The sequence below is a fragment of the Papio anubis genome, chromosome 4 (genome assembly GCF_008728515.1).
Source record: "Papio anubis isolate 15944 chromosome 4, Panubis1.0, whole genome shotgun sequence".
Lineage (NCBI taxonomy): Eukaryota > Metazoa > Chordata > Mammalia > Primates > Cercopithecidae > Papio > Papio anubis.
This window is the reverse complement of record NC_044979.1, coordinates 167,518,929-167,545,604: the sequence shown is the minus strand read 5'-3', so window position 1 is coordinate 167,545,604 and position 26,676 is coordinate 167,518,929. Positions and strand designations below refer to the sequence as shown.

At 45.1% G+C, this 26,676-nt stretch overlaps 1 protein-coding gene across 3 annotated transcripts in view; it reads right to left on the bottom strand.

The window, feature by feature from the left end:
* The window catches only part of HUNK (hormonally up-regulated Neu-associated kinase), a 125,444-nt gene that overhangs the window by 40,898 nt on the left and 57,870 nt on the right, over positions 1-26,676 (bottom strand). For all 3 annotated transcript variants that reach the window (XM_021935540.2, XM_021935541.2, XM_021935542.2), the window contains exons 3-5: positions 20,275-20,330; positions 13,585-13,720; positions 1,477-1,604 (exon numbers count right to left, since the gene is read on the bottom strand). In XM_021935540.2, coding sequence (XP_021791232.1) covers positions 1,477-1,604; positions 13,585-13,720; positions 20,275-20,330 — 320 coding nt within the window. The remainder of the gene's footprint in view (positions 1-1,476; positions 1,605-13,584; positions 13,721-20,274; positions 20,331-26,676) is intronic.

Genomic DNA, 26,676 nt, shown 5'->3' with positions numbered 1-26,676 from the left:
TGAATGAATGAAGGGGCACACCTCAGAGTGCTCTGCCGCACTTTCGACATTTCTGAAAGCTCTAAAACTTAAATATGACAATACGTTTGACATTTTGCACATTTTCTAACTCTGAGAGTTATGACTCTCAGTGCAGAAATATTTCTTTTATAATGACAGAGCTGTAACTCATCTTCCCAAGGACTTAATGCCTCCTTTGCTTTCAAGCCTCCAGAGATTCTCCCCTCCCTTGAGGAGACAGTATGGGCTGAATTAGATCATTGCATACAAGAATGTGTCTCCACTTGGATTCCACTTGGCAAGATAAATTCAGGGTCAGCTTCATGCGTGCTTTTAAACTCAGAAGAAAAATGCATAACAGTAGTAAAATAAAATGCTATATTTTAACTATCATAAATATCATAAGTTGCAGTTAAATAACTGCTTTCTTCTTTGGTCAAAAGCCTTATCTCAGTGAAGCTGAGTTTATTCTAAGGAGCCAATTAAATGCTCATCAAAGCCAAGCCAAGGCCAGGAACTTGAATTGTGAACCAAACAAAAGAACAAATTGTACTGATTTACTGGATCTGAAACCAAACCTTAATACAAACTGTTTACTGAAATGTGAACCAGCTAAAGCTTGAGAGAACTTTTCAAACACACCTGATGATTCAGTCCAATCAAGTAACTTAACCTTTATATACTTAAAAGCTTTTGAACAGGCTCAAAAACTCAACTCACAAAACAAATTGCAGCCCCAACTTCAATGCAACAAACATTTCTTGACAATAATTGCAGAAAGAAGATATATTGGAAATGTGACCACAAATCCTCTTTTCCAAGTCAACATCATAATATGGTGAGTTTTAAAACAATCAAGCCTGCAATTATTTTTCAAATGGAGAATATCAGATCCTTTGGATCTACGTGTTTTGTGCAGAAAGAGGAAGGAGGAGTTAGGGGTTCAGAATTATAAAGGAACAGAAAAGGATACAGGTGAAAGGCATGAGTGAGGCTGGGCACAGTGGCTCATGCCTGTAATCCCAGCACTTTGGGAGGCTGAGACAGGCGGATCATGAGGTCAGGAGATCGAGACCATCCTGGTTAACACGGTGAAACCCCGTCTCTACTAAAAAACACAAAAAACTAGCCGGGCGAGGTGGCGGGCGCCTGTAGTCCCAGCTACTCGGGAGGCTGAGGCAGGAGAATGGCGTGAACCCAGGAGGCGGAGCTTGCAGTGAGCCAAGATCACACCACTGTACTCCAGCCTGGGCGACAGCGAGACTCCGTCTCAAAAAAAAAAGAAAGGCACGAGTGCCCATTGAGAGATGGGAAACCCAACCACCCCTTGACATTTTGATTTAACACTAGAAAGAAATTTACAATCATGGGATAGACATAATACCATTGCTGCAAAACAAATACTGTTTCACAGGTGGACCCGAACTGGTCACAACAGAAGTCCTGAACCGTGATCTAGAATAGCAGGTGCATTACCTGTGGAGAGCTGAGTGGGGAGGGGGTTCATTTCTTTGTCCACCATCTTCTGGTACAAAGCCCTCAGGCTGAAAGGCTCCACCGTGAAAGGCAGCGTCCCGGTCAGCATGGCATACATGTTCACACCTCTGAAAAGAGAGACATACACATGAAAGTGGAGTCAGGTCCCCTGGGGAGGGGAAGACACTGGAGACATGGGCTTCACCGAAGCATGAGAGCTGCTGCTTCCATGCCAACCTCAACAGGCCCTCTTCAAAGCCATCTTTGTAGAACGCTCAGTGTCACGTTCAAAGAGTTGGGTGAGGCCGGGCGCGGTGGCTCATGCCTGTGATCCCAGCACTCTGGGAGGTGGATCACCTGAGGTCAGGAGTTTGAGACCAGCCTGTGTAGCACCTCCATCCCCAACCCCTGCCTCATCAGCCTGGACCACTACCTGCTCATCCCCTCGCTGCTGTGCTGCAAGCTGTGCATGAAGCCCCTGCACACCCTGGCACCCATCTCTAGCAAAAATACAAAAATTAGCCAGGCGTGGTGGCAGGTGCCTGTAATCCCAGCTACTGAGGAGGCTGAGGCAGAAGAATCACTTGAACATAGGAGGTGGAGGTTGCACTGAGCCAAGATCGCGTCATTGCGCTCCAATCTGAGTGTCAAGAGTGAAATTCCACCTCAAAAAAAAAAAGAAAGAAAGAGAGAGAGAGAGAGAAAGAAAGAAAGAAACAAAGAAAGAAAGAGAGAGAGAGAGAGAGAGAGAAAGAGAGAAAGAGAGAAAGAGAGAAAGAGAGAAAGAGAGAAAGAAAAGGCAGGCTTGGGTGAGAGCACTTGAATGTGAAGACCCGGAAGGCGACCACAGAGAAAAACAGGAGTTTCAAGAGCGTCAGGAACCACCTCCTGAGGAGGGAACCATGGCCCTCTGCTCTCTCCAAATGCTATGGCAGGAAGAAGTCAACGGCAAGGAGGCCCAGACCAAGCAATGTAAGAAACACCTGGGAGACGTCAGGGACCTCAATTAAGAGTAGTATTGCCATTATGTGGTTTTCCAAGGATGGCTTACAAGGTGGTACCTGGAAAAGGCTGACCAAAAAATACAGGAAAAGCCCCCCACACCGGAAGCTCCAGTCACAGCCAAACTGTGAGCCAGGTTACCACTCAGCCCTCAGAAACGAAGCCTCATACCAAAACCCGGCGTTTTGCTCTACTCTTAAATTTTGCTGTGGCTTGTAACTAGAGAAATTGCTGGGGAGGTGCCCTTCCTTCCTGCCCTGATTTTTTTTTATTGTTCATTGTGAGATTCTGCCACCTGGCCCCAACCCAACATCTCAGATGTGGTTGAAATACCTTCTGAATAAGCTTAACTGCCCCTATCCAAAGCCAATCTGAGAACAGAAACATCTTCTTAGAGGATTTTTGTTTTCCTGATGTGCAAATCTAACATCGTTTTGATGAGATTTCCTGATGGGGATGAAATGTCTGCCTACCAAGAGGTCTCAAGTGTTCAAAAGCGCCCAAGGGAATATGTACTTTATAAACAGGCACTAAGATTTCCAGTCAAAACAAATCCAATGAGACTGATTGAAATTAAGACCCTCGAGACCCAATTCCAAGGTGGCCCCCTCTGAATTACGGCATTTCAGATAACGACAGGTGCTGGAGCCCACAGCTCCCGCTAAAAATCATTTGCTAATTTCAGACCTATACTAAGACCTGGTTCCCACTCACAGTGGAGTTAGGGGGACAGATGCATAAACAGTCATTCCACAAATACTTGCTGGATGGCTCTCTGCCCCAGGCAAGACTATAGGTGCTGGGTACTGGGGACCAGAGAAAGACCTGCCCTCTTGGGGTTTGAGTGGGGAAGAAGACAGGCAAGCAACATGCGAACAAATAAACGAGCACAGTCCTTTCAGGGGGTGATCAGTGGAAAAGGAATAAGAAATGCTGAATTGCACCACTTTTGACCACAAGAGGAATTCAATGAAGGGAGAAAGAGAACTCAGAAACAGTTACATGAAGAGGGGACGCCACGCAGGTAGTGACTGCATGTGTGTGAGCTCATGTATCTTTGGCTGGCTGGTTGTGTGGCTGGAGAGATAAAAAGGGCATAAACAAAGAAATGGAAACAAGAATGAACAAGGCACACACAGAGCTATTTGAGCAGCATTTCCCTGTGTGTGTTTAGTGGAACACACCCGCCGGGGTAGGAATAGGGGTTAGGCAGATACAAGTAGTATGGCCAAATAATTTGGGGAGTAGTTATGTTGTATAAGTGGATTAAAGGGGCTCAAAATGGAAAGTAGGAAACTGTGGCAGGAAATCAGCAGGTTGCTGTTAAAATCAGAATGGGAATGATGGCACGCAACAGAAAGGGAAAGGCAAAGACGCAGTGGAGACATTTGAAGGGCACGTGCCAGGTGGCAAACTCAGAATGCAGGACCAATGCATTCTGAGTGGTACTGAGGAGGCTGAGGAGGAGAGACAGGTTAGGGGTGCAGGGAAGGAGTATCAGCGCTAGTGATATGTTTGAGAACGTACTATGCAATGCTGCACTTTGAGTATGTTTGAGGTAGAGCTCAACATTCTTGCTTGGAAAAATTATTGGAGATCAGTAAGAGGGAATGCTAGAAGGGTCACAAAATTGTAGAGTTTTGCATACAAAGAGGACTTGGACACATGGCTTTTATGGATGGAAACCTTCTGGCACATCCCACAAAGCTGTTGCTGAGGACCACTGAACAACCTCCAAGACAAGCTGTTCCCAATGCTTCTGAGCCAGCCTGTTCCATCCAGGGCGATTCTATGCAAACATAAAGCTTTCCAAGACTAAGCCGACGTCTACATCTTCTGTTCATTGGTTGTGGAACAAGACCAGTTTCTCTTCCATGGTCAGCACTTCACATCTTTGAAAACTAGAACCAGGATCTTCCCACCCTTCTCCGTCTTCCCCAGTCCGGGACCTCAGGCCTTTTGCCTGTGCTTTATTTGACACGGTTGGGAGTCTCCTTAACAACCCAGTCCTCTGCCCTGAATACACACCGGCAGGTTCATGCAGTTAATGAGCTTTAATGCTTCCATGCTACAGAGCAAAGACCTCATACTTCAACAGAGTTGGAGTGAACTGAGTTAAGGGGAAGGAAAAACAAAAAGATTCTGTCCCTGCTCACCACCTCTGAGTGCCTAATCCTACCCTAACATTCATACCTAAAGCTGAAGAGCCTGCTACTTACACAATATCATTTTTTTCTGCAGCAAGTGCTTCATAATGCCTAACTCATGCGGTATTTCTCAAACTGAGGTACACAGACACATCCTCAGGGGTGTGGCAGTTCTAATTTTTATTTTCTTCTTGGCAACAGACTAAAACATTTCACAAAGCATAACCAGGGGCACTGGATGACCATCGTATAACTAAGAACACCCTCCACCGCACACACCCAATTTCAGTGCCTGCTTTGGTATTTCTTTACCAATGAACTATTTTTGCCAAAAAAAAAAAAAAAAATCACTTTTGTTGTCATAGCCTAATGAGAAGGAAGCAGAGCTGGACTTAATGTGTCAGTGATGCGTCTATGCTTCTACCAGTGGAAAAGAAAGTCTCCTGGTGACTGGAATAGTGCGTCATTTGTCCTCAGATCAGTGGCATCAGCACCACCTGAGAACTTGTTGAAAATGCACACTCAGCCAGGCGCAATGGCTCAAACCTGTAATTCCAGCAATTTGGGAGGCTGAGGCGGTCGGCTCTCTCGAGCTCAGGAGTTCGAGATCAGCCTGGGCAACATGGTGAGATCCCATTTCTACAAAAAATACCAAAATTAGCCAGGCATGGTGGCACACACCTGTAAGTCCCAGCTACTTGTAGGGCTGAGGTGGGAGGATCACTTGAGCACAGGAGGTTGGGGCTGCAGGGAGATGTAAGTGTGCCACTGCACTCCAGCTTAGGTGACAGAGCGAGACCCCGACTCTTAAAAAAAAAAGCAAAAACAAAAAGCAAAGAAAATGCACATTCCTGGGCGCCACTGCACATCTCTGGAATCAGAAACTCTGCGGTGTTTTTGCAAGCCCTCCAGGTGCTTCTGATGCGTACTCAAAAAACTGGAAAGATCCTGGAAGAATGAAAAGTTTTAGGGGAGTTGAGGCATCACAAGATGGGCCTGACAATGTCGAAGAACCTGTGCCCAGCAGTGAGAACTGCACTCATGCTGTGTACAGCCGTTCCCTTTCCACAAAACATTAGCCATTGCATTCATGTTGCTCATTTGAATATTCTGGAGTTCTTTTACTCTCGGTTATATTTAACCTGTAAATGAGTTTTGGTTTTTTCAGTTGTATAGGGCCATAAATAAAAGGAGTTTAATTTGGGGCTCATGTACTTATAAATAACATTTAAAGAAAAATAACTCACATCAACACACACAGTTATGAAGAATGTTCTTCCTTTAAAAAGACAGTGTATAATACTCAAGTTTGCAGAACACTGCTCTATGACCTTTTCTATTCCCTTTCATCTTTAGGGCGCACCTAGCTTCCTGTCCCAGGTGGGGGTGTCGTATAGTGCAGATGCCTCTAGGAGGTAGGACATCGTGATAATGGGAGGGGAACCGCACTAAAGGGGTTTGGAGAGCCTATGAGGCCAGAGGAGCAACTGTAAAGCCTTTATGAATGTTTCTTTCTTGAAGGAGACCCTGAGCCACCAAACTGCTTGCCTCCTTGTCACCGACTGGCTTCAACAGATGCCAAAAGTCTCCTCAAGTCACTGCATATTACACTGGTCTTTGCCTCTCTCCGTCATCTGGCTGGGACCACAGATAAGATGAACAGATGCTTGTCTTCAAGATGGTGCCAGGGCCATCCAGGTGGCAGGTCTGGCCAGGGTTGAGCAAGTGCTTTTTATAGTAACTTTAATTGATGACTTTACAAACTGATTCCAGAATTCCATTTCTCTTGGAGGAGTTTATCATCGATGGAAAAAAAAAAAAAAAAAGAAGAAGAAGAAGAAGCTGTCACAAATCCTTCAAGAGGACCCACCTCTCTCATCCTAGGGTCTCTCGTTCATAAGATGTGGATAATAACAGTACCTACCTTCAGACTGCATGAGGGTTACATCAACTAAGCCACAGAAAGAACTGAATTCTGTAGTTGGAAGAAATTAAGCTTGATAAATTGTGATCCATTGTTTCATCAAAAAACCTTTCTTAAAATAAGAGGGAAAAAGCTACAATTTTATTTGTACTGTGTTGCCAAATAAGAATGGAAACCTGGCCAGGCGCAGTGGCTCATGCCTATAATCCCAGCACTTTGGGAGGCTGAGGCAGGTGGATCACCAGAGGTCAGGAGTTGGAGACCAGCCTCAACATGGAGAAATCCCATCTCTACTAAAAATACAAAATGAGTTGGGTTTAGTTTAGTGGCGCATGCCTGTAATCCCAGCTACTCAGAAGGCTGAGGCAGGAGAATCTCTTGAACCCAGGAGGCGGAGGTTGCGGTGAGCAGAGATTGCGTCATTGCCTGGGCAACAAAAGCAAAACTCCATCTCAAAAAAAAGGAAAAGAAAAGAAAACCTACGTGAACAGTCATACAGTCCTAGCTCGGAGATTTCAAAAGGGAAACCAGATTGAGCACCTTAATTCCTTTCCCCCAGAGTTTCCATACATGTTTAATATCTGGATAAAGAGAAGCCTAGTCCCTCTGACATTTCAGAAGTATGTGAGGATACCAAGGGAAAAATGTGGAATGCAGTTTATAAACCTCTGTAATCTCATAGAATTAGTAGGAGTTTCAAAACATGTTCAGAATTTCCTGATGGGTCTTCTGAAATATGGCCCAGGGGCTTTCTGGATTCTCTGTGGCAGACATGGGATTCCCAAGAATCAAAGACAGTCTTAACAAATGAGAGGGATGAGAGACTGGGACAAGAGAGGACAACAATCAAATATGACCGGGGGTTTTTCCAGCAGAATGAAATAAGGGTGAGCTATCGCAGGCTGGAAGAAAACCCAAAGATACTAGGCAGCGTGGAATACTCTGATCTCACAAGAGGAAGACGGCAGACAATGCGGGGGCAGCTGAAAGAAGAGGAAAAGGGCCCTTACTTGTGAAATACAAACAGGGAAGCTTTGGAATTAAGTCAAAAGCCAAATGGCCATCCTGATATGTAGTCTGATACACAAAAAAATATTCCCTGGAGGAAAAGCTGTGGCATCACCTGCCATCCCAAAGAGGAAAGACATGGAGTCACTGCTCCCTGGAGAAGTCGCTGGCAATTTTAACAAGAGGCAGGGGACAAAGCAACGGACAGAGCCATCCCGGCAGGTGGAGGGAGGGTCTGGTTACTTGTTTTTAAGGGGCATGTGAACAAGAATCTCAGAAACTGCCCAGTTTACACAGAGTGCAGTCAAAAGGACCTTCGGGAGATGCACCTTACTTCCATGTGGCTTTCCAAGAAAGGAATTGCCTTGGAAAAATTAAAAATAACTTGTCACCTGAAAGCAATATCTTTCCATCTTTCAGTATCGACTTTTAATAACACAACTTCCAATTTAAGGTCTTGTAAGTAGACTAGGAATCAATTCATCCATTTGGAAAATCTCAAATTTCACCACTGTTCCATTAAATGGTCTATGTTTAGCAAGAAATTATTTTCTTGTGGATTTCAAGATGGTTGTTTCTCTTCCTTTCCTTCGTTCCTTTCTTCTATGTTAAATATGCATGCTAGCTACAAAGGAAAAAAAAATCTCATGTTTTATAACTGAATAATCTCAGAAGCTAAGGGAAACCTCTCTTAAAAGTCAAAAGCCCTAAGGTTCCCCAAAGGAGTCATAGCTTTCCTCTTCCCACCACCTCCTGCTAGCCTTCATTTTGAGAGGGTCTCAACAGAGAGAAAACACTAATACCATCCTTCCATATTTGACCCCTGCCAGTAGCTGATGATATCTGGTAGTACTTACAAAACACTGAGTCTGAGGCCTAGAACAACTTCTCTCACTCTCCCTCCTGAACACCCAGTTCTATTTGGAGACAGGAGAGTTATTTGGAGACATGGTGCCTCTTGGCCAAGTTGTCTACCCAAAGGTACAGCACTGGAGACAGGGATTTTTTTTTTCCACTAAGTGAAAACAGATTCAATGAGCTAGGAAGGTGGACTGCGTGTGTTGTGCGTGACTCTCCAGGAGGCACCAGGCCCTCATGCAAGTACTTCACCCATCCATCCCAGCGGCCCCCATGAGAGCAGAGGACAGCTTTAGCCCAAAAACGTTGTATTCTCAATCTTCTCAGGATAGAACTCTCCATTTCTGTTTTCCTTACCAGTAGGGATTCACTGAAGGTTGCACGTGAGCATTGTTATATTCTGAAGATAAAGTTAATTTTGAATTCTTTTCAATTAAAAAGTACATCTGCATTAAAGTTGTTTTAAATTAGCATATATGTCACTCAGAGGAAAAGTCAATTCACAGTAATAAAAGTTCCAGAAGGAATATTTTTGGTGTTTGTGTCTGAAACCTCAAAGTTCATTGGAGACACACACATCAATATATTTTATTTATATATATATATATATATGCGGGGTAAGGGTAAAGGAAAGAAGTGAATTACTTTACAGCTATTTTTTATGGTCTTGAAAATAATGACCATTGAAAATAATGGAAAACCCCCAAGAAAGTGCACTATTTCCCATTTCCATTGTTAATTATGGCTTCACTGGAGGAGGGTCCTGGGGGCCCTATTAGTAGGGAAGCGCTTTCTTTCCCAAGGTTTCTTTCAGTGACAGGCTGATTTTCTTCCTAAATCCATCTCAGAAGTTGTGGATAAAGTCCCTGCCATCCATCAGGTCCAAAGCCTCCAGGAGCGGAGTTTGCGCTTTTGGAAGCGAACTCTTCATTCTGTTTTTGTTTCAGAGCCATAAAGAGAGAAGCCATTTTATAATAACAGTGTCTAACCCGGTGAGAAAATCAGTTCCATTTTCACTCTCATTTTAAACAGCCTTCTACATTAAATTCACTTTGGGTTTTCCATCTCCACTTCTGCCAGCAAAGTCATGGGCACCAAACAGAAACCTAACCCGAATCTCAGACACAACACTTCAAAGCAGTAGAAAATTATCTCTTAAAAGGTACTGAAGTTTTATGTTTTTGCCAAAATTCAGAGGAAGAGAAATGAGATGTGTCACACCTATCAGCCTTTTGCATATGCTGTTCCCTCTGCCTGGAACGTTTCCCTGCCCGTTCTCCACCTGGCCAACTCCACTCATCTTTCAGGAACAGATCAGACTTGCCTACAGATGCCTTCCTGACTTAACCCAGCTATGCAGCCATGTGTACTAGGGCTGCCATAACAAAAAAATCTGTTTTATTTCTCACCAGTTTACTTTTGACCTTTCCTGGCCTTCTTCCCTGACACCTTCCTCTTCCCATGGCTGGTTCCTTCTCATCTTTAGGATCTGGCTTTGAAGTCTTCTCCTCAAGAGGCTACTCCATCTTCTTACCTGAATCTCTCTCACTTCCTCCACAGACGTTACCACACTCAGTTTATAGCGTTTTAAAATACCGGCTGTTTGTCCCTCTAGCATGTAAACTCCACCAGGGGAAGTACAACGTAATAGAAGCAGCAGAGGGTGGTGACTCAGAGGCCTAGAGGCAAACCACATAGGTCAAATCCTGGCTCTGTCACACGCTGGTGTATCATGTGGGCAAGTGGCTGAGGCTCTTCATGCCTCAGTTTCCACACCTTTAAATTGGGAGTAACACAGCACTACCTTGAAGGGTTGTTAGGCGGACAGGATGAGTCAATCCACGCTGATCATTACAAAGAGCCTGGCACCCTCCCTCTCTCTTGTTTCCTCTCCCATCATGTGATCTCTGCACGCACTGGTCCCCTGCACCTTCCACCATGAGTGGAAGCGGCCTGAGGCCTCACCAGAAGCAGATGCTGCCACCATGCTTCTTGTACAGCCTGCAGAACCATGAGCCAAATATATCTCTTTTCCTTATGAATGACCCAGCCTCAGGTATTGCTTTGCAGCAACAAAAGACAGACTAAGACAGGGGACCTCTTGGTCTTTCAGGCTCCCAGAGCCTTTTGTGCTTGTGTGTGTGTGTGTGTGTGTGTGTGTGTGTGTGTGTGTGTGTGTGTGCGCGCGCACAAATTCTTCCTCTCATAGCTTCCCATTTAGCATAAATGAGTTATCTAGCTGTTAAGAAAGTGATTATAGACCCACATATTCATATTTATCCACTCAATGCATATTTATCGAGGGAAGACTGTGCCAGACACCTGTGAGAGTTCTTAAGGGTTGGAAGAAATCCATAATGGATTTCCTCCCATATACAACTCTGATCCACTGGTATTAGCTGCTGGGAGGGGCTGTGTTGAGGGGGATTCAGAGGCCTTCTCAGAAGGGAAGTCTATGACTAGCAATGCCCTAGAAGAGAAGGCATCCTCTGCTGCTCCACTCCACTAGCTCTACATGACCCCAGCCCACCTGGGCCCGTCATCAGCGCACCACACACACCCCATATGCAGCCTGCACACCAGACCACACCTGCGAAGTAACTGGGAGCCCAGGCTTCAGCAACATGCGGCTCCACTACATTCGGGCTCACGTGTGCCTCTAGGCAGCACTCACCACTCTCTTCTATCTGTGCAAACTGGGGGCAAGAGATGTGCCTCACAGGACTGTCCTGAGGATCATGGGTGACTAACCAGGGCACCCAGCCTGCTCAGGAGTAGAAGCTGATTCCTGACCTGTTTCACCTCTTCACTGACAAGCAGGTCCTCTTAGCCAGGGTTCCAGAAGAGTCGGCCCCTTCTGGGAAAGTTCTGGGAATTCCCTCTCTCTCCACATCTTGTTCTGGTCTCTGTTTCTTCTCAATCTCCAACCGGAACATCCTCAGCTCCTCTCGCTTCTAGAGCCTTGAACTGACCCACATTCCTCTGTTTGCTTTCTTGGCCAGCTTCAGCCCTGACCTGCCAGATTCTGTTTCCCTGGATGAAACACCTGCTCCTTCCTCCACTGTCCCTCTTTCCCTTTTCTCTTCCTTCCTCCCTCCCTTCCTCCTTTCCTTTCTCCTTCCTCTTTCCTCCTTCCCACCTTCTTTTTTTCCTCCGTCCCCTCCTCCAGGTTCCACCAGGTGCTGAGGAAATTCTGGGAGCAAGCCAAGCGGTCCCTGCCCCTCCGCTACAGCCCAGAGGGTTCCAGCAGGTGGACAAAGACCTCACGGTGAGGCCCAGGAACACAGAGAGTGGGGGGCTGGAGGGGACATGGGAGGGCCTCAAAGCCAGCTGGCTGGAGACACAGAGGGCTGCCCAGAGGAACCAGCACCCAGCAACTCAAGAGGGAAAAGAAGAGGGTTCCAGGCCAAAGGAACGGTGCATGTAAGGGCTGGTATGTAGCAAGCGCAGGCTATGTTCAGGGAACAGGAAACAATGCCGGGTTAGCCAGAGAATGGGTGGGGAGAGAAGGGGAGGGGACATGCCTTCAACAAGGCCACAGGGCAAGCAAGGGCCCCCCCACGCACGCCACGTTGGAGAGCTGGGGCTGTATCTTGACACCCTGAAAGGACACTGCTTGGTTCAAATTCCACTCCACCACTTAGCAGCTCTATGACCTTGGGCAATTTTATTTATTTCTCTTATGATGGGTTTCTTCTTCCATAAAATAGGGTAATAGAGAGTAACGATTGCACTGGGTCATTGTGAAACTAAGTGACATGGTGTCTGGCACACATCAAGCACTAAGCAAGCGTTAGCTTCTCTGCCAACCTGAACAAGGGGATTACAGTGGATATGAAGAGAGGCAGGGGAATTCCAGAAATACTCCGGATCAACACACCTTTCATGCAAACGAGCCTTTCTCGTCTGTATCTTAATCAGAACCTCACTCTGTCTAGAGCCCATTTCCCTGTGGCAAAGGATTGAATCCTATCCCAGAATCCAAGACTCTGGACTGACCCTGGACCGTCACTGACAGGGGATGGTGGAGGGGGTGACTCACTGGGACCATGGGGGACCCAGGCTCTACCTTTGGTGCAACTGAAGATTCACCTTCAAATACTCATTGTGCTTACCCCTGGTGGCCCTTCCTCTACCAGACCCTGGGAACAAAACGGTGAACCAGACCAACCAATTCCCTCCCCTCGTGCAGAGTCCTTGCTGGCTGGGGAGACAGGGGAGGAATGGATTTAAAACCGGAAAAGGACAGGCTTTGAGAGGTGCCGAGGAGGAAATTGAAAGGGTAAGGAGAGAGTCTGGGGGACTCTCTGGCAGGGAGCTCAGAGATTATCTCGGCAGTGGCGCCATTGGCTTGAGATGGGGATGCGGGAATGCGCAGGGCATCCAAAGGGCTAGGAAAGGGCATCCCAGGCATCACAAGTGCATGGCCAGGCACGTGGCTCACGCCTGTAATCCCAGCACTTTGGGAGGCCAAGGCAGGTGGATCACCTGAGGTCAGGAGTTCAAGAACAGCCTGGCCAACATGGTGAAACTTCGTCTCTGCTAAAAATACAAAAATTAGCTGGGCATGGTGGCGCATGCCTGTAATCTCAGCTACTTGGGAGGCTGAGGCAGAGGAATCACTTGAACCTGGGAAGGGGAGGTTGCAGTGAGCTGAGATCACACGACTGCACTCTAGCCTGGGCGACAGAGCAAGACTCTGTCTCAAAAAAAACAACAAGCCCAGAGGTGGGAGAGACAAAAGGGAGGCCGACGTGTCTGAAGAACTGTGAGCAGGGCAGGGGGCAGGAGAGATGGACGAGCAAGTCCGGCAAGGAGCACAGGCCGGGCAGCAGGATGGAGCTTCACACAGAGGGTGATGGGAAACTAAGGGCCAGAGGAAGGGGCATAAATGAGTCGCAAAGCCAGAATGTGAGCTCTGTGAGGGCAGGACGTGGTTTTCTCCCCTCCTCAGCACCGCACTGAATTTTGGTAAAGGCCATTCTGACAGTTCGTGCAGACCAAAACAGAAGGAACAGAGATGGAAAGCCAGGCCCCAAAGAATCCCTGACAACGTACTCCTGGGCCTGTCACCTGTGCCTGCCATCCAATACTCAAGCATGATGTTGTAAGAAAGGCACGGTGGAGACAGCAGGAGGAACATTGATGTTCAGAAGCTTGATAACTCACATGGACCAGACATCGATTTTGGGGCCGTATTTCTTCCTGGCGAGCAGTTCAGGTGCGGCGTAGGCAGGGCTGCCACACTGCGTGCTGAACGGATCCGAGTAACCCAGGATCCCTGCGCAGTTGCTCAAACCAAAGTCTGCAAAGAGAGGTGAACAAAACAAGCTCCGAATTAGAAAACTGCGGAAATGAAGAGGGAGAAAAAAAAGGAAAAATAAAAAGGGCAGCAGGAAAGGAAACATTCTCTCAGGCTAACACATCATTTAGCACCCTAAAGAAAATCATAGCAGCTGCAAACCATAACGTCTGGATATGAGACTCAAGGCAAAAGAATGTCAGTGGCGGTTCCCTGGCTTAGCTGAGAGCATTTTACATTGGGCCTCACTGTTAAAGCCAGTTAGAGCAAACAGTATGCTGAACTAAAACCTATTTCCATCCAATCTTGTAAATGAGTCATCCAGGAAAAAAAGAGAGAATTCGCTTTCTAGGATGAAGGCAGGAAGAAAGAACAGGCAGAGGGGATTGCAGTTAGCTTCCAAGCCGCCAAGTGGGGAAAAGATGAAGGAAGACTGATTATCTCTGGCTGCCGGTGTCACCCTCAGTGACATGCAATCCAGCCACTTACAGTTGACTTTTCCAGCTGAATGTTTTCATTTCATAAAAGTCTTTTAAAAATTTCCCCAAAGATGGCCGGGCGCGGTGGCTCAAGCCTGTAATCCCAGCACTTTGGGAGGCCGAGATGGGCGGATCACGAGGTCAGGAGATCGAGATCATCCTGGCTAACACGGTCTCTACTAAAAAATACAAAAAACTAGCCGGGCGAGGTGGCGGGCGCCTGTAGTCCCAGCTACTCGGGAGGCTGAGGCAGGAGAATGGCGTGAACCCAGGAGGCGAGGTTGCAGTGAGCCGAGATTGCGCCACTGCACTCCAGCCTGGGCAACAGAGTGAGACTCTGTCTAAAAAAAAAAAAAAAATTGCCCCAAAGATATGCAGCACATATAGTGACTTGAAGAGGGGGAAAATATACCCAGCAGTTTAGACAACCCTGAATGTTGGCTGGAAAAGTAGCACCAGAAAGATGGCAATGTTGGCCAGGTGCGATGGCTCACGCCTGTAATCCCAGCACTTTGGGAGGCAGAGACGGGCAGATCGCGAGGTCAGGAGATCAAGACCATCCTGGCTAACACGGTGAAACCCTGTCTCTACTAAAAATACAAAAAAAATTAGCCAGGCGTGGTGGCGGGCGCCTGTAATCCCAGCTACTCAGGAGGCTGAGGCAGGAGAATGGTGTGAACCCGGGAGGCGGAGCTTGCAGTGAGCTGAGATCCGGCCACTGCACTCCAGCCTGGGCGGCAGAGACTCCGTCTCAAAAAAAAAAAAAAAAAAGAAAGATGGCAATGCAAACTAGACTAAGCGACCTCATGGCACCGCTTTGTTCCTGGATAATTAAGATACCCAGGAAAAGGGGGGAGAAAGCCCAGTGCATCAGTGACTTTGGGTCTATTATGCCTTCTGCGCCATGTTTACCTTTTGATCTTAAAGATACTGAAACTGACAGGTAATTAGAGAGTTGTTACTCTTATGCCCTCATCTGAATCTTTCCTTAATCTTTGTTGATCTCAGAATTAAGATCACAGTTCATCCTTTGAACTTCAGTGTAAATATTATGGTCCATCCCCCCCAAACAGAAGACTCAGGCTGCAGGGCTCAGGCAGAGACAGGTTTCCAGTCTTGAACAAAACTCTCGCACTTTCTCAATCGGCAGTATTTATGTCTAGTTTCACGAATGTATTTTCACCTCACTCAAACGTGTCTCCACCTGCAGGGCACATGACCATTAGGAACGTTGTAGGAAATCTCAGGGGAGGAGAGATACAGTCCAGTCTGTGCAGTTCAAGATGTCACAGCCAAAATGTTTTTCCAAAGTCACTGCATTAAGCTTTTCTAAAGAGGATCCCGTCTAAGCAGAGCTCAGAAAACTCTTGAAGGCTCTAAATATCACCCAAACTCTTCAGCCCAAACTACAAGAGGGAATGGCAAACAAACCAACCAGGCGTGCTGCATGTTCAAACACTGAACTCTTCTTTTGTTTTTTCACGATTCCATTTTTCTCTCTTAACCTCCCTCCCCTTCGCCTCCTTGACTCCCTTACTCTTCCCTCCCCAACTCTCCCCCTACACCTTTCCCATCGACCCAGCCAGCTTCCATAGGCCCCAAAAACCGTGTCCAAGGTAAGTCCTTCAGGAGTCATGGGTGTGGGAGACTGGGAGGAGATATCAGTTAAAAAGAACCTGAGAAACCCTGTTCTCAGACCCCACCCCTCAGGATCACTGAAGCGGGAAGAAAAGGGCGTGAATATTTTTATAAGAAGAAAAATCTGCCTGGGGCAGTGGCCCATGCCTGTAATCCCATCACTCTGGGAGGCCAAGGTGGGCAGATCACCTGAGGCTATAGTTCGAACAGAGCCTGGGCAACATGGCGAAACCCTGTCTCTACTAAAAATACAAAATTAGCCAGGTGTGGAGGCGCACACCTGTTGTCCCAGCTACTCGGGAGGCTGAGGCAGGAGAATTGCTTGAACCCAGGAGGCAAAAGTTGCAGTGAGCCGAGACTGCGCCACTGCACTCCAGCCTGGGAGACAGAGCGAGGCTCCATCTCAAAAAGAAAGGTGGAGGGAAAAGAAAAATAATATTGTGCTTTAAATTGGAGGGTTGTTTGACTGCTTTCAGTTTGAAAATGAACCTAAAAGAATGTTAATGAACACACAAACCTGTGAGGAGCACCCACTGTGACAGACAGCACCATCAAATAAAGACAATAACAGTTGAGGAGGCCCAGTTTCATCAGAGTCCTAGAAATTGTTATCTCTAAACTTCTGAGATCAAAGCAAAAGACTCCGTTCCTAATCTCTACAGTGTTCCCTTCACAGCAAAGGGCTGCCTCGTTTTGTTCACCTCCTCACCTCTCCAAGACCTGGGGTCCAGAAAGAAGGACTTGTTCTCAAAAGAGGGCAGAGGGAGAGATAAGAGGTCAGATCACCCTCCACCATCCCAGGCAAGTTTGGGAACAGTCTAGCCTTATCTTGAGCACAGTTTCAACAAGATAACTTAGCAGGGCATTTGGGAGGTGGAAGAGATAGAATCTGCATGTTAAGCAACTTATGTTGATCTAGCCGAAAGGGTTTGATTTAAAATATATTTGTAGAGAAACAATCAGTTTGCTTCACATTCATAATTGTAATTATTAAAACTGTACACATCTGCCTATAATTGGAATTGTGGAACTTGAGAGAAGGCCACCTCCCAGCAATGTTACATGGGTCTGTCTCAATTAGGTTTGGTAAATATATCAGCCAACAACCACTCAATTTTCTGAGAGCTACAGGATGAATCTCACAAAACGCCCAAGTGAACCTGCTTTGGAATACTGAAGTGCAAAACTCAGTTCTAAGTTGCCCCTCTTCCCTTTTAAGATTTAACTTACCAAACATCAGACTGCTTTTTTTAAAAGGGAAAAAAAAACCTTCTGATTAAATCAAATCTTACTCCTGGTAATTCTAGTTAATTTGAAACATGGCTTAAGTAGATTTATTTAAACCGAATTCTTTCAAAGAAAGAGAAACTATTAAGAGGCAATCATAATAGCTATAATCACCTTTGAAAAAAAACAAGTAGGTAATGCCTTTGAAGAAAAGAAGGTTCAAAGAGCTTTCAAGTTACAAAAAAGACAGGAGTTGGAAGACCTTTGATCCAAATTGCCCAACCCAGGGGCAAGAAACCTCACAGACACTGGGCCTTCATCTCTCCCTCCATGCCTTCCGGAAATGCGGAAATGCGGTTCTTTCTTAACCAAATGCAGTTCCTACCAGCCCTCAGGGATAGTCTAAAGTCTCTCTTGGGGGAGGTGTGAGGTAGGGTTCCTCAGTTTCCACCGCTCAGGAGAGAACCGGCAACCAAATGGGCACCATTAACAAAGGGAAATCCAATGGTCACTGCCTCCTTTCTAGCAGGTGCGGGCATCCTGCTTTCTGAAGGGGCCGATTTTGTTCCAAAGACCTAAAATGTCTTTGCAGTGCCCATCCAGACATTGCCAGCAGAGAGGCGATGACTCTGTGGGATTTGAATAAAATGGTTCCTGGCGCCCAAAGAGTGACCATAACGTGCAGCAAGAGGGGAAGGGGTGGGCTCTCATTTAGGTGTATGATTTCCTCACTTGACTCAGACAGGTCTCCTCTAAGAGGTTCTGTTATTCAACCAATCTGTGAGCCCCTTATAAAAGGATCCACTGATTGCAGCAGTGAAATGACTGGTTTTTCTAGAATCCCCTGAGCAAACGTCCACCCAATAAAAAGGTCTGTGCATTTCACCATCGCTTATTCCACAAGACAGTTCTGTCGATGGTCACCTAGGGCTACCACGGAACGAGAAAGCAGAGACACCAAGCACAGAGGAGACAGACGGGCAAGAGGGAAGGGAAGAAATGGGATGGGCAATGCCCACCTGAGATGTAGAAACTCCGTCTGCACCTTACATGACTCACCAGCCTCAGTCTTTTTGCGACAGAGCCTTGCTCTGTCACGTAGGCTGGAGTGCAGTGTCACGATCTTGGCTCATTGCAACCTCTGCCTCCCAGATTCAACCGATTCTCCTGTCTCAGCCACCTGAATAGCTGGGATTACAGGCATGCACCACCACGTCTGGCTAATTTTTGCATTTTTAGTAGAGACGGGGGTTTCACATGTTAGTCAGGCTGGTCTTGAACTCCTGACCTCGTGCTCCGCCTGCCTCGGCCTCCCAAAGTGGGATTACAGGTGTGAGCCACTGCGCCTGGCCTATTCTAACTTTTATTGTCATATAAATACTGCTGTTACAAAGTCTGTTCTCTTACAGTCTCTGGTGCTGTTAGGACAACTTTATCACTGTCACCTCCGCATTTTCCAAAGAACAGTTACAGGGAACCTAAAACAAAGAACTCCTTTCCTCCATTCCTTACCGCACACCAGGAGGCTCCTCTGTTTAACCCTCCAGATCTCGGAAATGAGGACCAGAGACTTCCTGCAAGCATTTCAACACCAGTGCCTTGTTTTCTGGCTTATGCATTTGGCCCTCAAGACAAGTAAATGCAACAGTAAAACAATGCAACAAAAAGACAATCAGCCAGGCACAGTGGTGCATACCACTTTGGGGCTTGGTCGGGACAGATCACCCACAGTCAAGTTGCCTAGCCAATATGGTGAAACACCATCTCCTACTAAAATACAAAACTCAGCCAGGTGTGGTGGTGGCCTGTAATCCAGGAGTCAACACCAGTGCCTTGTTTTCTGGCACGCCATTTTGGCCCTCAAGACAAATGCGTAAAAGCAGTAAAACAATGCAACAAAAAGACAATCAGCCAGGCACAGTGGGTCACGCCTGTAATCCCTGCACTTTGGGAGGCCAAGTCGGGCAGATCACCTGAAGTCAGGATCTGCCTAGCCAATATGGTGAAACACCATCTCTACTAAAAATACAAAACTCAGCCAGGTGGTGGTGGGCGCCTGTAATCCCAGCCGGGAGGCTGAGACAAGAATCCTTGAACCTGGGAGGCAGAGGCTGAGATCGGATCAACAGGCAGGGCGTTTGGTGCCTTGAATTATCTAAGAATCTTCTAAGAATAGATTCTCCTAAATGCTTTTGGGGAAAAATTGGTTTCCTCCTCACCGTTAACTTTCTAATAATAAGTGTATCCATCAACACCTATCAACAGTGTTTAATTATCCAGAGTCTGTGCAGCCTCTTGACTGGTTCTGAATTGGGAGCTGACTGTAATCCCAAAATATCGAATAAGTCATTTTAATGATGTGTTTTGGAGAATCTTGTAATGACTTTCAGCATTTGTCAAACAAAAGTTCCTTCTTGGGCATAAACGTTAAATTCACAAAGTCCTATTGATCCTCTTCTTTTCCCCTCCTATAAAGTCTTTTCAAGCCATTGAGGTGAAAGAAATTACTTGCACTTCAGGTGGGAGAAAAAGAAAAGAGAGAGAGGAATAAAAGATGGTGCCGTCTAGTATCTGGATATAAAAATGATGCCCTGAATTCTGCCCAGAGCAACCACAGAGGGAGACAATAACAACAATAGAACCACCTGAATTCGTCTAGAAAATGAGTCATGCAGTGCATTTGCTATGGACTCTGAATTATGAACCAATTATGATGCTCCATCTTGTAGCTTCCTTCTGATTGGTTCAGACTTCTAACTACCCCTTTGTGGGGACTTCTCTGCACAGCTCCCATTGTACCAACGAGCCTGAATAAAGATTATATTAAAAAGAGAAGGTCAATTGCATTCCCCCTTATTTTAGGCATCCCTGCATTCACCGAGAAGCGGAATGAGATATGACCAAGCTATGGGAAGCATTTCTGAGCCAAACTATCTTTCACTATTTTTAAGAAGTTTTCCGCTTAATCCAAAAAAAAATAAATTCTACAAAAGGTCAGCTCCATCTGAATTTATGGAGAAGCTATAGTTTGAATAAGACAAGGAAACACATGATCCATTTTCAAAACCATTATTAAATTTTGGAGGTAAAAGAAGATAATCTAGAATATTGTCTGGGTATTAGAGATAGACCATGGATATTTTTCAAAGTTGAGAACTGACAACACAACACTTAAAAGATAATTTTGCTTTTAAAAAAAAAAAAAAGTCATACCAATCAGCTTGATATTATTGTCTTCATCTAGTAGCAAATTCTCTATCTTCAAGTCTCTGAAATAAACAAAACCACACAACATTTCAGATAAGCATTCGAAATAATGGAATTACATTTTGCTTCTGACGGGCAATGAACTGTTTTTAGAGTCACTTCTAACCAACCCGTAAAGCTTTCTGCCAAAACTCAATCAACAAGTAAATATTTAAAAGACATGATATATTAACAATTAATTGCTGTAGACTATAAAAGCTGAAGAATTTCAGAGACGACAGAGAGCAAAGAGGACAGAAGGGATCATGAAAAGTTTCTGGAGAAAGCAAGACCTAAACCGGAACCTGGAAGTTAAGCAGAACCAGGGTTTGGGGAGAGAGGAGCACATCACTCAAGATGGCGCAGCCTGAGGGGCCAGGGAAATATTTCATACGAATGTGGCCCTAGGTTGGTGACACTGGGAGCAACCTCAGATTTGGGGAAGCAATTTAAAAAAAAAAAAAAAACATGTGAAAGCCAACTTAATTGATGAGTCCAATGACCTCCATGTTTGGAGCCCAAGGGTCATGACAAACTGGCAGGTGAGGATGAGTTAATCTATTTAGCAGGTAGATATTATCATGGGCACAATAATGGACTCCAAAGATGTTGGTGTCCTAATTCCTGGTGTCATGCCTGAGAATATGTTAACTTTACAGAGCTAAGGGGAACTAAGTTCCAGATGGAATGAAGATTGCTAATCAGATACTAGGTGATGCCATGCATTGACACTGAGAGGACGGGAGGAGGTGGAAGGGAGAAATGAGCCCAGGGTCATGTTGAGTGTGAGGTGTCTGGTGTCTGCACCTGTGACTGTAAGCTCCCAGAAGGCAGGAAACGTGTCTGCCCTGCTTCCCACTGTACCCCAGTACCTTTGCACATTCCAGGTACTCAGTAAATACCAATGAGTCCAGATTACCAATGAGATCATTTGAGATTTCAGAAGCAGAAGTATTTATGTGGGCAAAAGAATATATCTGGACATCAAAACCATCTAGGTCAATTATTATCAGCTCTGGCATCTTAAATTGTAGCATGCCAACTCAGACACACCTTGAATGTTAACCATATAAAAATACTCTTACACACACACACACACACACACACACACACACACACACACACATTCTCTTCCATTGTTTATAAACATACCATTCTTGATCCGGCTTTTATTTTCTCACTTTTGAATAGAGAGATAGGCAAGAGAAATGTTTCTTTTTCCTCTTATCTCTACTGTAGGGAATTGAATGGCGTAATCATGTTAAAACAAAAACAGCAACTGATACACTACGTCAATGTCCAAAACAAAAAGAAGCGGTAGCTAGGACTGGCTGTGGCAAACAGGACAGCAGTGCCCCACTTAACGGGGACACCTGCTCACGGCTTGGTCCCAGCACTGCCAGCTCACCTCATTCTCCAAAAGAAGCCAGAGGTCCAGATTTGATCTCAATTTTTAAATGTTGGCAACAAACTCATATTGAAAACAACCATAAACCCCACCCTTGCAGGCAAGAGATGGCCTGCAGGCTACCAGTTTTCAACCTCAACATGGGTGGACGCTGAAGCCTTGAAAGGATGTGAGATTGTCAAGGTGAGGGCAGAGAACTGGTGCGGGGGAAAGACCAACAGGCTGGTGGCAAACACTGGCGTTCACAGCAAACTGGGAAAGGACAGGTGCGGGGGTGGGCAGGGGTTATGTCAGCCAGGCTGTTGTCACAGGAAGGGCAGGACTACAGGATGGTAAGAATTAAGGAGCCAAACGCAGAAAAAAAAAAAAAAGGGTGAACTCTAAAAAGTGTCCAACAGATTCAAAATTACCGATAGCCTCAGGGCTGGGTGCTGGCTGAGAAGGAAGATCCGTGTTCAAACTGGGGATATAAACTGACATTGCCCAATCCAGTGTGCCCACAAATGGGAAGAAGAATTGTATATTTTCCCTTCACTCCAAATGAAACAATGCACAGAATACTTCAAAACTGTGCGTGCCTTGTAAAGGCATCACACGTGTCCAAATACAGGGTGACTCCAAATATAAGGTGACCTCCTTGCTTTTCCAATAGGAAGACTTTGTCCCTCAGTAAAAGGTTTTTGGAAAACGCAAGCGTATACCTTTTAGGAATGCAATAGAATTATTAAATGACTATTGATACCACTTATCTTTAAAGCTGCATCATCCTATTTAAGACCATATATTAAAATGTTAACATAGTTAATTTAAGAAATACTGTTTCCACACTGTCACATTTCATGAAACAATTTTATTCAAACTAGTCACAGGCAGAACCAGGATGACTTTTTGAGTCTTTGTGCAGTATTTCAATGTAACATGATCTTTCAGGTGACTGGATATTTGAGATAAAGTATTTTTTTTTAATTTGCATATGATGCCTTTGCTGGAAATCTTATCCCAAATCATACGCACCCATTTAAAATCTCCATAAATTAACCACTCAGTGAACTGTTTTGAGACTGGCCTCTCAAACTCTCACAATCAAGAGGCCATATCTCTAGAAGTTATTATTAAAGCCACGTAAATGCTTTTACCTTCCTTCCTACTGGGTTCCTCCAGTGATTTCTAGAGCACCCAAAGTCATCAGTGAGCCAAATAAAGGTTTATGTGTGTTCTCTAACTAGTACTTTGTTATTGAAAATAAAATACTATCATTGAAATTGTGTCCTTATCATATGAGAGATTTGCAAGGACTCTGTAAGGCACTTCCTCTTTTCTGAAGATACTGAAGACGTAATACCAGCCTGACTTCTATTCAAGCATATACGGTAATTCCAAAACACACACATGCATACACAAAATAGTATGCCAGCAATATCCCAAACTGTTGTTCCGTGAACCCTGATTACAAACAGCAGCACTCTCTAAATCTAAAGGAAGGCCACGGTTTGTTTCAAATGAAATAAAGCCTCTTTGCCTGGGAAGAAGGGAAGCCACACTAAGGCATTAAAGGAGAAATTTGGTTCAGAACAAACAGTGTGGGGGAAAACATCCTAAAGAGGCGAGGTAAAAGACAGCAACTGCCAAGAACAATAAAACTAAGTTGGGTAATTCTGGGGCCACAAAAGCCTAGAGAACAACCACAGTGATTAGAAGAATGATATAAATGAAAGACCAAAAATAAGAGAAAATGCAAAAGAAAAACAATATCCGCTTTTAAAATCTAGGAAACGTCCTAAAACTAGGGCAGGACATATTAAAAATAATTATTAGGCAAACTGAGAAAAAAATAAAATCAGTTCAAAGTTACTATCTTCCCACCCATAGCATCCCTTTATAACCAACTCTATCCCTTAAGAAAAATGCACAGAATACACCTGGTTAACCTGGGTTATTTGTCCAGATTTCTAAAAGATTTCAGTGACAACCAATCCAACTGCCTAAAGGTTCCGTGGCTAGTTCATGGGAGGGTGAACTACTTCCGTCTCTGTCCAAGAGATCAGTGTACTTACCCACGCACAAGAAAAGAACACTCACGCTGGGCGCGGTGGCTCACGCCTGTAATCCCAGCACTTTGGGAGGCCGAGGCGGGCGGATCACCTGAGGTCAGGAGTTCAAGACCCGCCTGACCAACATGGAGAAACCCCGTCTCTACTAAAAAAATATAAAATTAGCCTGGCGTGGTGACGCATGCCTTTAATCCCAGCTACTAGGGAGGCTGAGGCAGGAGAATCGCTTGAACCTGGGAGGCGGGGGTTGCGGTGAGCCGAGATCACGCCACTGCACTCCAGCCTGGGTGACAGAGCAAAACTCTGTCTCAAAAAATAATAATAATAATAAAAATAAAAAATAAAAGAACATTCAATAGCCTTCGGCTTTATTTACTTCCACTTCCTGCTTTGTCCTTTGTAACTTATCCGGAAGGAAGAGGAGAATACTTTCCTCCAGACTTTAGGAAAAAAGGAACTAAAATCTCATTTTTAAAAATAGCTTTTACCTAGGTATTTACCCAAATGAGTGGAAAACTTATGGACATAAATGTTTATAGCAGTTTCAATCATTCTTTCCCCAAACTGGCAGCACCCAAGATGTCCTTCAGTAGCAGAATGGATAAACAAACTTTGGCGCATCCAAATAATGGCACATTCAGTAATAAAAAGAAATAAGGTCAGGCGCGGTGACTCACACCCAGAATCCCAGCACTTTGGGAAGCTGAGGCGAGTTGATCACCTGAAGTCAGGAGTTCAAGACCAGCCTGGCCAAAACGGTGAAACCCCATATCTACTAAACATACAAAAATTAGGTGGAGCACACCTGTAATCCCAGCTACTCGTTTGAACCCAGGAGATGGAGGTTGCAGTGAGCCAAGATTATGCCACTGCACTCCAGCCTAGGGCAACAGAGAGAGACTCCATCTCAAAAAATAAAAAAGAAAAAGAAAAAAGATATAAGATATTAAAGAATATCTCTTTATCTTCAGTGATAAAAACAAATAAGATATTGAGCCAAAAATTGTGTGATTCACTTGGAAAGACATGGAGGAACGTCAAATGCATGCTTTTAATTGAAAGAAGCTGGTCAGAAAGGGCTACATCCTGTTTGACTCCAGCTATATGACATTCTGGGAATCTATGGTGATGGTAAAAAGAGCAGTGGCTGCCAGGGGCTGGCGTGTGGGAGGGAAGAAAGGAGAGATGAATAGAGGGGAATATAGAAGGGTTTTAGGGTGTTGAAATTATTACGATACTGTAGTGGTGTTACATGATACTGTGCATTTATCAAAATCTATAGAACTGCACATCACAGAGTGAACCCTAAGGTAAACTCAGACCTTAGTTAATAAGACTGTATCCATACTGGTTCATCCATTGTAACAAATGTGCCAGGGGAACACAAGATATTCGTAACAGGGAAAATGCGGGTGGGGGGACGGTGTGCGGGAACTCTCTTGTAGTTTCTATGCAAGTCTTCTGTAAATCTAAAACTGCTCTAAAAAATATTGTCTATAAATTTTTATAAAAGTGGCTTTTGGATACATTTTCCTTCCCTAAGCAATCCGTACTAAGAATAGTATGACTACAACCAAGTGCCTCACTCAGGCAGTTCACTGTGGGACATCCTTAGCCCCCTGAAGTTATGTCCCTGAGTCCATTCAGAACAGTGGGCAACCCAGACTGTCTGCTCAGCTACTCAACAGTGATCAAAGAGGATACAAATGATCCAAAGAGGCAGAAAAAATGAGAGACACCTGGAATAAAACAGGAAGGGTAACAAAATAAATAATCCTACCCAAAAGATGCTGCAGCACTATTCACAATAGCAAAGACATGGAATCAACCTAGGTGCTATCAAAGGTGGATTGGATAAAGAAAATGGGGTACATATGTACCATGGAATACTATGCAGCCATAAAAAAGAATGAAATTCGCTGGGCGCTGTGGCTCACACCTGTAATCCCAACACTTTGAGAGGCTGAGGCAGGCAGATCACGAGGTCAGGAGATCATGGCTAACATGGTGAAACCCCGTCTCTACTGAAAGCACAAAAAAAAATTAGCCGGGCATGGTGGCACAAGCCTGTAGTCCCAGCTACTCGGGAGGCTGAGGCAGGAGAATGGCGTAAACCCAGTGTTAACTTTTAACTGTGAACAGAGGTGAAGGAGAAGAGAATGGCCCTGGGATAGATGGGAAGTTGCTTTATCTTGGCCAATGGCCTTCAAAGAGGAGCTAGGAGAAGCAATAAAGGGGTGTGGCACAAGGCACAGAAGGTAGCGCAGGGCAGGGCATGGTGGCCCACATCTGTAATCCCACCACTTTGGTAGGCTGAGCTTGTAGTTAGCCCAGATTGCACCACTGCACTCCAGCCTGGGCGACAGAGCAAGACTCCGCCTCAAAAAAAACCCAAAAAAACAAAAAAACAAAAAAAAGAATGAAATCATGCCCTCTGCAGCAACATGGATGCCACTGGAAGTCATTATCCTGAGCAAATTAACACAAAAACAAAAAATCAAATACTGCATGTTCTTCCTTATAAGTGGGAACCAAACATTGGGTGCATATGGACACAAAGACAATAACGACAGATACTGAGGACTACCAGAGGAGGGTGGGAAAGAGGAGGACAAGGGTTGAAAAACTGCCTGTTGGGTACTATGCACAGTACCTGGGTGATGGAATCTGTACCCTAAACCTCAGCATCACACAATATACCCATGTAACAAACCTGCACGTGTACACCCGGAAGCTAAAATAAAAACTGGAAGTTTTAAAAGGCGTGAATTTCTTCATAAGGTTTCAGTGTTAGTGTGTTATAATGGACCTTTAAAAAAAATATGAGCAAGCCTCTATTATCCAGAATACTGGCTCTATCAGAAAACCTCCCTGCGGTCCACGTGAAAAGCCTGACGTTCACTCTAGCTG